General features: G+C 47.6%; 1 protein-coding gene across 1 annotated transcript in view; it reads left to right on the top strand.

Annotated features, from left to right (window-relative positions):
• Positions 1 to 17,496, top strand: part of RAP1GAP2 (RAP1 GTPase activating protein 2) — a 144,058-nt gene that overhangs the window by 87,428 nt on the left and 39,134 nt on the right. Inside the window, exons 4-9 of the mRNA XM_055576903.1 lie at positions 2,610 to 2,642; positions 3,050 to 3,262; positions 4,430 to 4,533; positions 12,893 to 12,971; positions 13,747 to 13,800; positions 17,033 to 17,116. Coding sequence (XP_055432878.1) covers positions 2,610 to 2,642; positions 3,050 to 3,262; positions 4,430 to 4,533; positions 12,893 to 12,971; positions 13,747 to 13,800; positions 17,033 to 17,116 — 567 coding nt within the window. The remainder of the gene's footprint in view (positions 1 to 2,609; positions 2,643 to 3,049; positions 3,263 to 4,429; positions 4,534 to 12,892; positions 12,972 to 13,746; positions 13,801 to 17,032; positions 17,117 to 17,496) is intronic.

Here is a 17,496-nt window from a genome sequence, read left to right as displayed (position 1 = left end):
TAACTCAATGGACATGAGTTTGAGCAAGCCCTGGGAGATAGTGAAGGACAGGGGAGCCTCGTGTGCTGCAGTCCATGGGGTCGCAAGGAGTCGGATATGACTTAGTGACTGAACAACAATAGCAAAGGCTGACACATGGAGAGGCCCCAGTGCTGGGCGGCGGCTCTGTCGGGGGGAGGGCACTGGAGGAGGTTTGCTCACCTGCCCAGGGCTGTTTCCAGGCAGGGATGACTAATGAAGGACAAACAGACCAACTCCTGACATCACCCCTCTCTTCACCCTCCCAGTTTGCTTCCCTGGTCGGGGACTGCTGTCCATTCAGGTGGTTTTCGCCCCATGTGGGGAAAGGAGGGCCTGTTGAATGGGAGGGGCCCTCCCCACGCCCTCCTGGACGACGCTGCAGGTGACTCAGTCCCACCAAGTCCGGAGAAGCCCGAGTCTAAATCCACCCAGTGAGTGAGCAGGAGTCCTGGGCTCTGAGGGCTGTGGGACAGGCCTCTGCACTGTAGACACACAGCCCGGCTTCACCTCCAGGTGCTGACAGCCACTAGCTCCAGGAACCTCCTCCCAGGGCCCCCGCTTCCATGTTGGTAAATAGGTGCTGAGGGTTTTCAGAGGAGACTGAAGGAGGGAGCGCTGTGCAAAGTCACGTTCCTGCTCTGTATTATTATGATCAGGCAGGGGCTGCTGCAGGACACTCTTCTCTCCAGAGGGACCTGCATGTCCCAGCATCTCACACCCTTGTCAGAATTTATTCAAACAGTTTTGGGAACACCATGTACCCCACCCCCTCAAAACCCACTTAAGTCAGAACGTGGCACTGCTGGACTGGGCCCTGCTCCCCAGAAGAGCATCTTCCAGACACCTGCAGATGGTGTCCTTTAATCCAGGCCCAGTGAAGGTGCCCGACCCTTGCAATGACACCTGTGTGAGATGGATGGGTGGATGTTAGAATCCTCATTTCACTATTGACGCTGTGGAAGCTGCACGAGGCTCAGCTTCATCAAGGGTCACTGGCAGTAAGACAACAGCAGAGTGAGGACCAGGCCACCCGCCTGTCAGCCGTGGGGCCTCCCACCAGGGAGGGGTGGAGCTGGTGTGGCATGAAGTCCAGCCTGTGGGTGCCGACACCCCAAGATGCAGGTTCCCATCCCTCACCCCTCACCTGTTGGCTTTGAGAGAGCCTGGTGGAGATGTTTAAGCCCTGGAATGGGTATTGCCTGGTGGTACAGTGGATAAGAAGCCACCTTGCAATGTAGGGGACATGGGTTTGATCCCTGGTCTGGGAAGATCAAATGTGCCATGGGGCAACTAAGCCCGTGTAACCAACCCCTGCTTGCTGCAACTAGGGATAAAGCCTGTGCAAAGCAACGAAGACCCAGCGCAGCCAAAAAAAAAAAAAAAAAAGCACCAGCATGGAAAAGCTGCTTACCTATAGCTTTGACCATATTCTGACCACTCTCCAAGGGCTCAACACATTCTCAACATTGAATCTTCACTACCAGAGTAGGTGCCATTTTCATTCCCATTTTACAGATGGGAACACTGAGCTACACAGAGGTTTTATGACTTGCCCAAGGTCATCAGGTCGTAAGTGGCAGTGCTGGGATTTGAACCCCCCACGATCTGGCTTGGCACTCCTGTGATCTGGCTTGAGCCCATGCTGTTAACCTGCTGCCTTGCCCGAGGCTTCTGTGAGGCCTGAGTGTGTAAGGGCCGCGCCAGCTGCCGCTGCTGCTGTCACTACCTGCCAGCTAAGGCAGCTGCTCCTGATAAACTCCTCTGTTTGGCTTGTCTTCTGTGACCTTTGCTTTTCCATGGATCCTCTTTTCCTTGTTTCTGCAGGGGATCAAGCTTGAAGAGCAGAAGCCGGGACCCCAGAAGAACAAGGTGGGCTGGGCGGGTGACAGAGACAGGGGACACAGCGGGCTTGCTGGGTTCTGCTATCTTACGCTGTCTATCTCAGATTTTCACCATGAGCCACTTAAGTGACCACACCATGTTGACTGGGGCATAGTGGGCAGCAAGGGGGGCCCTGGCTTGATGCCTTTGGGACAGCTTCTGGGTGAACTGGGGTGGAGACAAGGCTTGAGGCTCAGCCTGGCTTCTCTGCACCCACTCCTGTGAATGGACCACACGCCGTGTGTAGAGGTGTTGGGCTCTGTGCTCCAGGTTCCAGAGGCATCAACTCTCAGCTTCAACTTACATTGCCCAGGCCCACGGGTGCAGCTCATCACTTGGAGGTCAGCCCTCTTACCTGGAGGGGGCTGGATGGGATCAGAGGTTACCTTCCTGTCACAGCCTCCTAGGGTGAGCAACTGGGTCACCAGAAGTGTGGGCCTCAGCGCTTTGCATACTGCATCTTCAGCTGGCAGGGTTTGCACTCAGGTTCTGTCACTCTGGGGAAGAACTCAAGCCAGGTTCCAGAGCTGCCTCTAGGCTGTTTTTCTGTCCGGTGTTCTGCCCGTTGATCCTCCCAAGGCCCTGCTGCAGTCTGCCAGGCCCCCAGCCCACTACCTCCCCCATCTGGGAGAGGGGAATGGAAACAGTGGTCAAACCTGATGGGTGTTGCGGGGATGGATGGTGACATTGTCTGGTTTGTCTTGCAGGATGACTACATTCCGTACCCCAGCATCGACGAGGTAGGAGCCCCCTGGCTGCCTTCAGCTCTGGGTCCTGTCTCTGGGGTGCAGCTGGGGGAGCTGATGGTGATGATGTTGATGGTCCCTGCCCGGCCCCACGTGGGAGAGAACGCTGGCCCTGGAACTTGAGGGCCTGAGGTCTCTTCCCATTATCCCCTTTGTGACCTCAGCTTTTCCATGTGTAAATTGGAGGTATCTGCCAAAGCTCTGCACCTCTGGTGCTCCAGGGTCGGTGAAACTGGAGATGTTGCAGGGCTTAGAGGAGGGGTTCATGTTACTGCTTTTGGCCTCAAAGATGGGATCCCCTCCTTGGAGCGGTTGGAAGGTTGAGGCACCCCACCGGCACCCCTCCCCTCCTCTGTAGACCCGGGACAGGCTGCAGTGCCAGACTCTCCCTCTGCCTCCAGGTTGTGGAGAAGGGAGGCCCATACCCCCTGATCGTCCTGCCCCAGTTTGGGGGCTACTGGATTGAGGACCCCGAGAACGTGAGCACACCGACCTCCCTGGGCAGCAGCATCTGTGAGGATGAGGAGGAGGACAGCCTCAGTCCCAGCACGTTTGGCTACAAGCTCGAGTGCAAGGGTGAAGCCAGGGCCTATCGCAGGCACTTCCTGGGGAAGGTAAGGCCCGGGGACCCAGGGCAGGGAAATAAATAGCTGCTGGAGGTGGGGGCAGGAGCCTGGCGTTCCTCTCCAGGCCCCCTTTCTCTCTGTCTCTCCTCTTCCCAATCCTGCCCCTGTCCTCGCTGCCTGCCAGTGTCTTGACTGGTTCTGTCCCTGGGCGGGGGTGGGGGGTAAGGGTGGGGCAGACGGAGCGTTTGCAGAGCCAGGAAGGCTCGTGCATGATGGGTCCAGGTTGGGAACACCCCCGACACATATTTTAGAAGGTGATGGAATGGGTAGTGTTTGGAGGTAAAGGAGAGTGGAAGGAAAAAAAAATGTTCTCACACTTAGGAAGTCTGTTTCTATCAAAATAGTACAAGTCTCTTGTGTCCTCATTCTAGCAGGTCCCCCTTGGTACTTGTACCAGATGATGTGCTGTGAGCCTCTGATGGCTTAAAAGTGACGACTTTACATTTCCTTTAATATATTCTGCCCACCAGACTTGCCAGGTTCCGGAAGTCCCGAGGGCAGATTCCCGAAATCTCCAGCCTAAGGCAGCTTTGCAGTCTTAGGAGTTATGTTGTCAGCACCTCCTGGGGAATGTGTTAAAATGAAGATTCCAGGCTCCACACTGAGATAACTGGTCCTAACTAGATGGGCTCCCTGAGCCAGGGAGAGACCCACTGTCTAGAGCACCAACTGGCTCCACCCTCCCAGCTTTATTCCTGCAAATAGTCTGAACTGGGGAGGATTGCCCCTGGGAGCGAGGCAGCAGACTAGGTATCTTGTGGTGAAGAACTTGTGCTTTGGTCAAGACAGATGTGGAACCCTGGATCTTTCACTTATTAGTGGTGTGACCTTGGATGGTTAACGACTCTGAACGTGGTTTACCCATCTGTGAAATGGGCACAATGATGTTTTCTTCTGCATAAAGTTAAGAGTCAGGATTAAGGGAGTGAAGGGATATTGGGCTTTTAGCCCAGTGCCTGGCAGGTCCTGGGACTCCGGGCAGTTGGAACCCGTTACTGTGGCCCTTCTCCTCCTTCCCCTCAGCAGAACCACAAGATTCCCTTTTTCTCTTCCTTGTTGCTCTGGGGCTTCTGACTCCTGGTGAAGCAGGTGATTTGGGGGAACATGTCTGGAGGGTCCTCCCCATCCCCGCTAACGTCTGATTTCTGTCTCTAGGATCATCTAAACTTCTACTGTACCGGCAGCAGCCTGGGAAACTTGCTCCTGTCCGTAAAGTGTGAGGAGGCTGAGGGTGTTGAGTACCTTCGGATCATTCTCAGGTGGGGCTTTGGCTCTGTTGGAGGCCACGCCTCTAGTGGCCGGTACCCAGAAATACCGGTCTGACCGGTCTGGTCTAGGTGTGCTGGGGAAATAAACCTGGCTGGAGTCTTGGGGCTCTGTGTGAGTTGCCAGGCGGGGAGACCAGGTGTCTGTGCCAGCTGGCTGACTGCAGGAGTCAGTGTGGTGTCTGGTCTCAAGGTCACCTAGACCGTACCCCCACCTGCTTCTCTTGTGGGGACTGGGACTCAGAGAAAGATGGTTCATCCTGCTGAGATGCAGCTCCAGACTGTCCTGGGAGAAGGTTTACCAGAACACTGCCTCCAGTGTGCATCCGGCCACGGAAAATAGGTCCCAAAGCATCTCTGTGTACCCTGGGTTCCCCAAAAAGGAATGGTGGTAACAACCGGAGCACTGATTCACAGGCCGGGGACCTCTCTCCAGATTATGACCTTCTCAAGGGCAGGAACTGGAATTGGTTTCTGTTGGGCTTACGTGTTTTTTAAGAACATCTTTTGCAATGATGACAGTGGGATGGGCCATGTTCTCTGCAGGCCTAGTGGTGAGAAACACAGAGGATTTTAATGCATGGCACAGTATGATTTTATTGATTTGCACAGGATGCTGTGGGAACACAGAGAGTCAATCTTAAATACCTCTGTCCCCATTGGGCTGGTGGAGAAGCAGGGAAAATCAGCAATGGTGCTTAGCAGTATGCTGGGAACCTGTCAAGCTCCCATATTTGTGAATCTAATTGGAAGTCCTTGATGGTATTTGGAAAAGAGCAATAGCATTTTTTCTCTGCCCAAGTTTTGAGATAAAAATGGGATGGAGAGTGACAACTAGCCTCGCAACGGGAAGGATAGGAGGAGGGGGGAGCTGGTACAAGGAAGTTGTCAGCACTCATCCAATTTTGATTTGCTCTTTCTTAAGAAAGGAACCAATTTTCTTTGGTGAGGTTCACCTGGCTAGAAATGATGTTTGCAAGGCAAGGAAGAGTCTATTAAATCGCTAGCACTAATATTCTGAGAGAGTAATACCTGGATCCCCATGTCCTAATAGGATTTCAAGTTGGTGAACCTCTGTGAAGAAAATTACTTCCTTTCCTAATAAAAGTCAGACCCAGATGGGGTAGCATTTCTGAGTAAGAAGATAATTGAACACAAGGATCTAACCCTCTTTTTCTAATACCATATCCTATCTGAAATGCCACACCTGGACTTAAAGAGAGAGAAAGATGCTTGGCACGCAGCATATTTTGATGATTTTTATATTCTTTGGTAATCTATGGGGTGATATTAAGAACTGACCTCAGTGCCTCTTCCTTAGAAAGCAGTGTAATGAGGGAACAGATGAAATGGAAATTGCTCAGTCGTGTCTGACTCTGCCATCTCAGGGACTATACTGTCCATGGAACTCTCCAGGCCAGAATACTGGGATCTTCCCAACCCAGGGATCTAACTCAGGTTTGCCGCATGTTGGAGATAATTCTGTGCTGTTTAGAAGTAAGGGTGAGCCCTGGAACATTCAGGGGTCTTTCTACATGGAACCACTTTTGTTGTTTTGGGTCAATAGCATTTGACATCAATGCCTAGGGGAGAGACTTCCCTGGTTGGTCCAGTGGCTAAGACTCCACCCTCCAGTGCAGGGGGCCCGGGTTTGATCCCTGGTCAGGGAACTAGATCCCACATGTTGCAATGAAGATTCCGCATGCTGTAACTAAAAAAATCTCGCATACGACAAGGCGGATCGAAGATCCCTCGTGCTACAACTAAGACCAGGCACAGCCAAATAAATAAATACTAAAAAGAAATGCATAGGATTCTTTTTTAAAAAAAATGCCCTGGGGAGTTAAGCTCAAATGTGGCTTTCCCAGTAGAAATCCAGTGAGCAGGGTGGCAGAGAGAAGCCATTCACCAGCTAGGAAGTTGGGTAACCACATGGTATACTGAAAGCCAGATGTAAAAAAAATTGGCCCCATGGCCTAGTAACTTCACCAGGCACAAAGAAGAAATTATGCAGAGATGAAATTCCCCTGCTGGCAGTGACTCTATCCCAGCTTCTTCCTCATTCCCTGTCAGCTTCTGGATTATTTAACTGATGTCTTAGAGCAACCAGCTCTCCAGCTAAAATCTGAGGATTCTAACAACATGTGTGTGCTGTGAGAGTTGCCAAGGAGAATCTCCTTACAATTTGGAGATAAGTAACAAGCCCGAGCAGAGAAGGCACTGGCGACCCACTCCAGTCCTCTTGCCTGGAAAATCCCATGGACGGAGGAGCCTGGTGGGCTGCAGTCCAAGGGGTCGCTAAGAGTTGGACATGACTGAGTGACTTCACTTTTCACTTTCATGTACTGGAGAAGGAAATGGCAGCCCACTCCAGTGTTATTGCCTGGAGAATCCCAGGGATGGGGGAGCCTGGTGGGCTGCCATCTAAGTCGGACATGACTGAAGCGACTTAGCAGCAGCAACAATAAGCCTGAGTAGATGTCACCTTTTTCAATGTGTGTGCTTGTTGAGTTGCTAAGTCATGTCCAACTCTTTTGTAACGCCATGGACTGCCCACTAGAGTCCTCTGTCTATGGAATTTTCCAGGCAAGAATACTGGAGTGGGTTGCCATTTTCTACTCCAGGGGATCTTCCTGACCCAGGGATCAAACTGTGTCTCTCATGTCTCCAGCACTGGCAGGTGGATTCTTTACCACTGCGCCAACTGGGAAGCTCCACCTTTCTTAAGTTTGGGTATAAAAAGAAGGAGAGGGAAAAAAAAAACCCAAACCCTAATAGTTTGGTGAAAGAAAAGATCCTGCCTCTAAAAAAGCATAACTTAGCGTTTAGAGCTGAGAAGGCAATGACACCCCACTCCAGTACTCTTGCCTGGAAAATCCCATGGACGGAGGAGCCTGGTAGGCTGCAGTCCATGGGGTCTCGAAGAGTCGGACACGACTGAGCTACTTCACTTTCCCTTTTCACTTTCATGCATTGGAGAAGGAAATGGCGACCCACTCCAGTGTTCTTGCCTGGAGAATCCCAGGGACAGAGGAGCCTGGTGGGCTGCCGTCTATGGGGTTGCACAGAGTCGGACACGACTGAAGCGACTTAGCAGCAGCAGCAGCAGCGTTTAGAGGGTAGGAAAATATCCAAGCTTTGGAAAGGATTTATTATAGCAAGCCAAGTTAAATTCTGATATCCATTAACTTTGTATTTTTAGCAAACCTCTAGAAAAAATAAACTGTTTTAAAGACAAAAGATTAGGGACATCCCTGGCAGTCCAGTGGTTAAGACCTGGGGATCGAACCCACATCTCTTGCATCTCTTGCATTGGCAGGCAGATTCTTAACCACTGAGCCACCAGAGAAGCCCATTGTGTTCAACCCATGCTATTATATCGGAAATTTCATTTGAAGCAGATGCTTTTCTAGGAGGGCATCCATGACTAGATTTAACACGAGGTGAAAAACCTGACCAGATCAATAACAGTAGTGGAATAAATTGAAAAGTTCTCAAAGAATTCTCTCTCCAGAAGTTTCTAGATCTAGATGGTTTGCAGGTAGTTATTTGAAACTTGTAAAGAACAGATTTCATTTAGAATTTCAAAGATAAATAGGAATTTTTAAAGCTACCTAAAAATAGATTATCTATGAATGACAACCAGGCTGAGAGCAAGTTTCTTATCAGCCATGAGACAGTGGGACAGTAGCTTTAAAATGGTGGAAGAAAGCTGTTCAGACATTTAAAAAAATGAAGGGAGTACATTATTCACAAAATCTTTTTTTTTTTATCTTTATTTATATTTATTTATTTCATCTTTATGATATTCATCTTCCATGGAAGTAACTGCTTATTCAAATATGTGGGTTGTCTGGTCAATGTCTCTTTTTTTTTTTTTTTTAATTTTATTTTATTTTTAAACTTTACATAACTGTATTAGTTTTGCCAAATATCAAAATGAATCCGCCACAGGTATACATGTGTTCCCCATCCTGAACCCTCCTTCCTCCTCCCTCCCCATTCCATCCCTCTGGGTCATCCCAGTGCACCAGCCCCAAGCATCCAGTATCGTGCATCGAACCTGGACTGGCACCTCGTTTCATACATGATATTTTACATGTTTCAATGCCATTCTCCCAAATCTTCCCACCCTCTCCCTCTCTCACAGAGTCCATAAGACTGTTCTATACATCAATGTCTCTTTTGCTGTCTCGTACACAGGGTTATTGTTACCATCTTTCTAAATTCCATATATATGCGTTAGTATACTGTATTGGTGTTTTTCTTTCTGGCTTACTTCACTCTGTATAATAGGCTCCAGTTTCATCCACCTCATTAGAACTGATTCAAATATATTATTTTTAATGGCTGAATAATACACACAAAATCTAACTGAAAGAATCACTAAAGGATATACTTCAGCTAGAAGAAAAGAAAAACCAAAAGAAAAGATGCAACTAAAAAGTAAGAAGAAATAGATAAACTATGTTGATAAATTTAATTAATGACTGGAAAAAAGAATTTTTTTAAAGAAAAAATTCTTTTTTTTTCCTAGAAAAAATTCTTGAATTAAATTTATAAACAATTATACAAAAGACAGTGGGAAGGAAAGAGTTCAGTAGCTCTTGTGTCTTCTTCCTTCCTCAGGAGAGAAATGGCAAGTAAGTTTAGAGTTTGTTGGAAAAATATAAATAGGTGTATTGGAAGTTATAGAAATACAATATATAGCTCTTAAACCAGCAGAGGGATAAAAAGAATTTTAAAAAGTTTACCAAACTGAAGGCAGGGAAGGAGAAAAAAGGAAAAACACAGGGTTATTAACAACACAAAGTGATAAAAACAATTCCAAGTATATGAGTAAGCACAAGTACAAATAGTCTATGAAAATCTCGGGCTATCGGATTGAACTAAAATGCAGCTGTATTCTACTTATAAGAGTCATGTCTAAAGAAGAATGACATGGAAAGATTTAAAATGAAGAAATAGAAAAAGATATTCTGGAAAAATACTAGCTAAGAAATCTGGCATAGTAATAGTACTGTCGGAAAAAAATAGAATTTCAAGGAAAATGCATCAGTAGAGATAAAAGGAGCACTCTTGTAACTTGGGAATCCTTCCCTGCTCCTGATTTCCTTGCTTTGTGAAGGAACACTTCTGTGTAGCACTCCTGGCTCTCTCCACCCTCTTGGTAGGTAAATTTGCAGTAAGAACTTGATGTAGGTAGCTGTATCCTTTTCGCTTTTCCTCTTGAAGCTGTCTGCCCTTGGGGCACTCCCTCTGCTCCCTGTGTTGTAGCCTCACCTGAGCAGACCCCAGGAGAGGAGGCTTGTCCCTGCCCCGCACTGTGACTGGTGGATAACTGGGGTTTAGTTTAAACATCCGTTTCACCTTCACGCTAAGCTACTGTACTTCCTCTTCACCTTTATCAGTACCAAAGGAGTCATTTTCATTTCCAACTGCCTTACTTTTTTTTTTGGCCATGCTGTGTGGCGTGTGGGATCTTAGATCTCTAACCCGAGCCCTTTGCAATGGGAGTGCAGAGTCGTAACCACTGAACTACTAGCAAAGTCCCCAGCTGCCTTACTTTTAATTTCTTTTTTTTTTTTTTTTTCTGATTTTGTTCATAACTTGGGCCAGGAAAGATGCTCTTTACTGGACCCCTCAGAGGCCTCAGCCTACATGATGATCAAAAGAACAGTCCACCTGGAAAGTCTAACAGTCATGAACTTGCACTTAGTAACATAGTCTTGAGGCTAAAGAGGCGAATGCTGATAGGAATGTGAGTAGACAAATCCTCAGCTACAGTGGGAGATTTCAGGAATGCCTCTTAGATACCAATGGACCAAGCAGACACAAAGATTGTGAGGGTATAGATTTGAACAACACAGTTAACAAATTTGACCTTCTATAATACATTCCTGATACATTCCTGAATTCAACAAAAGATAAAAAAGATACATTCTTTTCAAGCTCACATGGACATGAAAAAACAGTCCATGAATCAAGTTAGCAAATTTCAAATAATAAATATCATATATGGGGGCTTCTCTTGTGGCTCAGCTGGTAAAGAATCCGCTTGTGATGTGGGAGACGTGGGTTCGATCCCTGGATTGGGAATATCACCAATCCAGAGAGAAGGGAATGGCTATGCACTCCAGTACTCTGGCCTAGAGAATTCCATAGACTGTATAGACCATGAGGTCGCAAAGAGTTGGACACGACTGAGTGACTTTCTAACTAATGTAATAGGTTATATTCCCAGAACATACAAAAATTAAATTAGAAGTCAGCAATTAAAATACTGAAAGATAAAACTCATACATTTGGAATGGTAAAAAAAATAAAAAACAAAGAAAGCCCTTTTAAATAACTCATGTGCTGAAGGGGAAATCACAAAAGAACTGACAAAATATTTAGAACTAAGTGACAGTGAAAATACCACCTATCAGTGTGTGGGATGCAGCTAAAGTGGTACTTAGGGAGAGATGTCTAGTTTTAAATGCATTTGCAAAAAAGAAGAAAGATTCAGTGTGTAAGCATGCAGGTTGGGATGTTAGAAAAAGAATGTTGTTGTTCAGTTGATAAGTTGTATCCCACTCTTTGTGATCCCATCGACTGCAGCATGCCAGGCTCCCCTATCTCCCACTATCTATAGCGTCGGTGATGCTATCTAACTATTTCATCTTCTGCCTCCCCTTTCTCCTTTTGCCTTCAATCTTTCCCAATGAGTCAGCTCTTGGCATCAGGTGCCCAAAATATTGGAGCTTTAGCTTCAGCATCAGTCCCTCTAATGAAAATTCAGAGTTGACTTCCTTTAGGATTGACTGGTTTGATCTCCATGCAGTCCAAGCAACTCTCAAGAGTCATCTCCAGCACCACAATTTGAAAGCAACAGTTATTTGGTGCTCAGCCTTCTTTATGGTCCAACTCTCACATCCATACATGACTACTGGAAAAAAACAACCATAGCTTTGACTCTACGGACCTTTGTCAGCAAAGTGTTGTCTCTGCTTTTTAATACACTATCTAGGTTTGTCATAGCTTTAGGCAAAGCAGAAACCAAAGAAAATAGAAGGAAAGAAAAAAGGCAAGCATAAGCTAGTGAAGTAGAAAGCAAAAAAAAAAAAAAAAGAATAGAGATAGTAAACAAATTAGAAGCTATCTCTTTGAAAAGATTAATAAACTAAACCCCCAGCAAGGGCTGATAATGAAAACAGAAAAGATACCAACAGATATTATTTCTGCAATGAAGTAGGGGATACAACTACAAATAGAAATGAAGTCTTAAGAGAACACCAAAAACAACTGAATATTAATGCATTTGATGGATAATTTTATAGAATAAAACATAAATTAACCAAAATTGACTCGGTGAAGAGTAGACAACCTTAACATTCACCGTTAAAGAACCTAAACTGGTAGCCAACAGTATCCTCCAAATGAAAAGAGCAGGCCCAGAGATTTCACAGACAGATTTTAGCAAACCTTTAAGGGACAGAAAATTCCTATGGTATACAAACTATTTCAAAGGATGAGATGCTTCCTATTTTTTGAGGTTTGATATTAAAACTTGACAAGGGAAGCACAAGAAAATAAAATAGGCCAGTGTTGCTACTGAACGTAGGTATGAAACGCTAAATGAAATATCAACAAGTTAAATTCAGGAGGATATGAAAAAAATAATACAGCATAAGCAAGTGGAGTTTTACCCAGGAAATGAAAAGATAGCTCAACAGAAATGTAATCCACCAGGTTAACAGATTAAAAACCATATGATGATCTCAGCAGATGCAGAAAAGCATTCGGTAGAATTCAACACTTTCATAATGTGCTGAATGAATCAGGGGAATGGGCTAAATTTAGAATCTTATGGTGAATCTCTTTATAAAGCAACTCGCATCCCATTTATATTTTGAGTAAGTCCAGATTTTCAAATATTAGGTTTTCTTTTCTTAAGGTTTAATTGCATGTCAGACCCGAATATATCCAGAAGCTCTGCCCACTTCTGGAGAACACAAAAAACCCAGCAAGAAGCAAAAAAATAATGTTGAATTTGAAGGTGACTATTTGCATTTCCTGTGTTTCAGTTGCAGTCAGCTGTACCCAGCAGGTTCTTTGAGTATCCATTTCCCGTGGGGTCCCTAAGTAGGATTCTGTTTTCCCATTTAAGTCAGGGGCACCCAATGCCTGGGTCGGGTGGCATGAGGCAGGTCCGACCCAGGGGTGACATGATTCAGGTACCTGCTTTGTGGCCTGTTGTGATCTCAGCCACCTTCCTCATTGACTCCATTTCTGTGGACTCCCCTTTCTCATCCTCATCCATGTCGTGAAAGGTGATCTTCACCTCTTCTCATCTTTTGAACGTGTGTAGGTCCAAAGTGAAGACGGTGCACGAGCGGATTCCCTTGGCCGGACTGAGCAAGTTGCCCAGTGTCCCTCAGATTGCAAAGGTAAAAGCTGGCACCAAGAGGAGGTGGCTTCCTCTTTTAGGCTGGGTCTTGGGGGTGCAGGCTTGTCCTGGGTGGGCTCTGCCCTTGGGAAAGAGGAGCCACTGTTCTCTTGGACCCTTGACTGCATGCATGGGGTGGGGGAGCTGTTGGTGGACACCCCCAAATCCCTACTCCATCTCATCCTCGCTGCTGAAGCTTCTCAGGAAACAGGCTGCTCTTATCCCAGGTTCTTACCCCAAGTTTGCGGCTAGTTCAGGAGACCAGAGAAATGGAGGGACAGGCCTGGATACGGAGAGTAGGGTGGGGCTTCAGAGGAGGATGGAGGGGAGGTGGCAGCTGGGAGCCTTCACAGCAGAGGATGGTTGGGGTTGAGGGATGGTCAGGCTGTTGATCCAGACGGAGAAGCCCTTCAGGTAAGGAGCCATCAGCGGGTGGAGGGGCCTGGGTCCCTTCTCTGGGATGTTGGGAACTGAGTCAGAAAAGTGGGCCAAGAAGGATGATCAGCTGCGTTGGGTTGGACCCACACTCCGGGAGTGGGAAGGCCAGGCAGAACCATGCTGGATACCTTTGGTGGCCTCACTTCAGTGGGAAACACCAGGAAGGTCTCTTGACTTTCCTGACCACACGCGAGTGACCAGCAGTGCCCAGCATCTGACCCCAGACTCCTGGGCCCTGCAGATCTTGGCCTCATGCTCTTTCTCTTGGTGGGCAGGGCAGCCCAGGTGCGCTCCGTGGATGTGGTCCCTGAGCTATGTGTTTCTCTCTCCTTGCTCAGGCTTTCTGTGACGACGCAGTGGGGCTGAAATTCAACCCTGTCCTGTACCCCAAGGTGAGGACCTTCCCCTTCCCCCTGACTCAGGCCTCTGCTGCTTGGCTCGGATTTGCATGCCTGTGGCTCTGTGGGAAGTTCTCTGCATCTTGGGGGTTTTTGTGGGGTCTTCATGACAAACCTCCATGTCTTCGCCTCTCCCTGCCCACCCCTTCACAAACTGATCTGCTGGAAACCCATCCCTATTCACACCTGGGTGTCTGGCCCCCATGAATGGGGACAGCAGATGGGTAGCAGTTTCTCCATCTCACCCTGATTGAATCGATCCCCAAGGCTGGTGCTGAGCTGGGGAGTGATTCTGCCTCTAGGTGGGGGGCTGCTGCAGACCTGGTCAGCCATGAGCATGGAGTCGGGGAGCAAGCAGAAGGCAGAACCCCACTAAGAAACAAGGCCAGACCTCGGCTCCCCGTTGCCGACTTTACTGCAGTTCTGAGGCCTCACAAGCTAGGCCTCTTCCGCCGGGCTCTAGTTAATCGACTCGGCTGGTCTTCTGTTAACAGCTTCTTTAGGACTGGCCTGGTCTTGACCCCAGTTCTGATGTGTGGGTGTAGGTGAGGAGAAAAACAGTACTAACAAAATGAACTCATAGGCCCATTCAAGAACAACTCGGCGTGAAAGGATCTAAATCACACGTGGACAGTGAATCACTTTAAATCGGTCATTGAGGGGTTTCCTTGGTGGTCCAGTGGTTAAGACTTCAAGTTCCCAATGCAGGGGGCATAGGTTTGATCCATGCTTAGGGAACTAAGATCTCGCACGCCGCATAGCACTGCCAAAAAATAAAAATACAATTTTTGTTTTAAATGAAAAAATAATTGGCCATAGGAAGAGACCCAGGGCATTGGCTACTGCTTTGGGCACCCACAGGGTGTAGGCAGAGATCGTGCAAGCTGGTTGGTGCTCCTGAGCGTCCACTGTGGGCCAGCTGAGGCTGGCTGGGGCTGGTCAGTCCATTTCCTGAGTCCCGGTTCTGACAACCAGGAACCAGGAGGTGAAACGTCTGGTGCGGGTGTGTGTGAAGAGGGACCCTGTCCTGTCAGGGACATCCCAACCCCCTAGAATCAACACCTCAGATCTTCGCGATTGTGCTTGACACACTATTTGTCCCCACGCGGTGGCAGAGTTAATGGCAGAATCTTCTCCCATGTGGAGAATGTGCCAGAGTCTTTCTCCTCTAAGACAGCTCTTTAACCCCATCTGAGCATCCAAGGTACTTCCCAGTAATATGCTGCGCTCCATCGAACATTTTCTATCACTCAGACTGCCCTCCCCTTTGTAATTAAAGCTGAATTGCCGAGGTTTAACCAAACATCAAAACCCCATCATAAAACCCTAACTACAAATTTGGCAATTTTTGTTGTCAAATCATAGCCATGGATGACTCTCATTTTTGTAGTGTTCTCTCTGTAGCTTGTAAAGCCTCCGGTTCTGGGAATAATGGAAGAGCAGCTGTATTTTCATGTTTTCTAGATTGGAAGGATTGCTTCGTCCGGCTGGGATGTTCATCTGGCTGAGATGTGTGCATGTTTTTACAGTTCACAGAGTTTAGAATGTTCCTTGGAGGGTGTCCATGGCTCAGTGCCTCTTCCCAGGCAGGGCAACTGCTCCGAGCCTTGACTCATCCCAGGTGGGAGTCAGGGGGTGCCCTCTGGGGTCAGGCAGTGCTGATCTTCCAGGTGAGGCTGAGATGTGTCCATTTCATCAGGCAGCTGAGAGCCACAGAGAGAGATGTGACATGCTGGGTGTCAGAGAGGGGTGACAGCTGACATGGGTCACGTACTCAGGACAACAAGTCATGCCTGGTTTGTTCTTCCCGTAGCATCTCATGTGGTCGAGTCTTTCCTTTTTATTGCAGAGAATAGCCACTAAGTCTTCTCTTTCCTAACAATCTGGTCCAGCTCTGATCTTTCTAGAGGGTTTACCTAGATGTTGATGCTAATAGCCGCTGTGTGCTCTGCACTTCGTGTGCCCTGTTTCCCCGAATCTTCACAGCCGCATGTCTTCATTGAACAGATAAGGAAACTGAAGCCCAAGGAAGTTAAGTGTTTTAATCAAAGCTGCACAGGTAAAGCTGTGGACTGAAAATTTGAGATTAGTATTTCTGGCCAACTCTTTGAAACACAAGAGACAATTAGATGGACCCAATGGTCAGGATTTTTTGTTTGTTTTTTCTTTGCATATTGAATTAGGGTATGTTCCTCCTTAGAGATCTCTCATTTTATGGATAAGGGGGATTGAAGTCTGGATGGGAGCAGCGCCTTGCTGAAAATCTCTCTGCTGGACTTCCCTGGTGGTTCAGTGATTAAGTGGAAAATCCCGTGGATGGAGGAGCCTGGTGGGCTGCAGTCCATGGGGTCGCTAAGAGTCAGACACGACTGAGCGACTTCACTTTCACTTTTCACTTTCATGCATTGGAGAAGGAAATGGCAACCCACTCCAGTGTTCTTGCCTGGAGAATCCCAGGGATGGTGGAGCCTGGTGGGCTGCCATCTATGGGGTCACACGGAGTCGGACACGACTGAAGCGACTTAGCAGCAGCAGCAGCAGCCATTGATTAAGAGTCTGCCTGCCAGTGCAGGGAACATGGGTTCGATCCCTGTTTGATCCCCTATGCAGGAAGATCCCATGTGCTATAGAGCAGCTAAGCTTGTGTGCCACAAATAATAAAGGTGGCGTGCTCTGGAGCCCGTGCTCCGCAATAAGAGAAGCTGCCGCAATGAGAAGCCCATGCACTGCAGTTAAGAGAAGCCCTGCTTGCCTCAACTAGAGAATGCCTGTGCACAGCAGTGAAGATCCAGCACAGCCAAAACAAAAAAAAAGTCACACTGCTGATTAGAGGTGAAATTACAGCTAGCATCATCCTTGATGACTATGGTTCTGGGGTCCCAGCTTCACTTTTTACTCCCCAGATAAAAACACTGGGGTCAGGTCAGTTCCCTGTGTTCTGCTGGACTGTGTGCACAGGCATTGGCTGATAGATCTAGATGGAAATGGAATGGGTGACCCAGAGGTTTCATCACTGGGGGAAGCCCAGGGGCTGGAAGCTAGCTGAGACCTTCGGAGCTGCATCCTGACTGCATACTTGACTTCATCTCTTCTCTTCCTCCACGTATGAACATCTCATATCAACCGGGGCCCGTCCTCCACTGAAATGGGTACTTCCCCTTCCACCTGCCTCCTCACTCTGCCTCCAGGTTAATAATCTGATTTCTTTTATTTCCTCATATTCCAGGCCTCCCAAATGATTGTGTCCTACGACGAGCATGACGTCAACAACACATTCAAATTCGGGGTCATTTACCAGAAAGCCAGGCAGGTAAGCATCACGAATCCACATCCCTCGAGCCTGTGCTTTCTCCCTGGGGATGCTTGTTTTCCCATTCCCCACACACAAGAGCTCCTGGATTATGTTCTTAAACATTGTGAGTACAACCATCCTGTCCACATAAGAATTAGATTGGAGGTGGCAGAGTCTTCAAGGTAGGCTGCTGCTCTCAAAAAGGCTTGCACATCCTTGAAACAGCGATATAGTTTTTCATTTAGTGAATTCTAGTTTTTCCTGGCTTACTTCTGCTTGTGTTTAACAATGGGCTGTTGGTCACAAGAAAAATCAGGGTGGAGGGGAATGGATTAGTGAAGGCTGCTTTCTTTCTGCCCACCACTCTCCCCGCTGGGGATTTGCTTTTGCTCCCCAGA

This window comes from Bubalus kerabau, chromosome 4 (assembly GCF_029407905.1).
Source record: "Bubalus kerabau isolate K-KA32 ecotype Philippines breed swamp buffalo chromosome 4, PCC_UOA_SB_1v2, whole genome shotgun sequence".
Lineage (NCBI taxonomy): Eukaryota > Metazoa > Chordata > Mammalia > Artiodactyla > Bovidae > Bubalus > Bubalus kerabau.
Note: the sequence above shows the minus strand (reverse complement) of the source record. Positions and strands in the feature narration are given on the sequence as shown.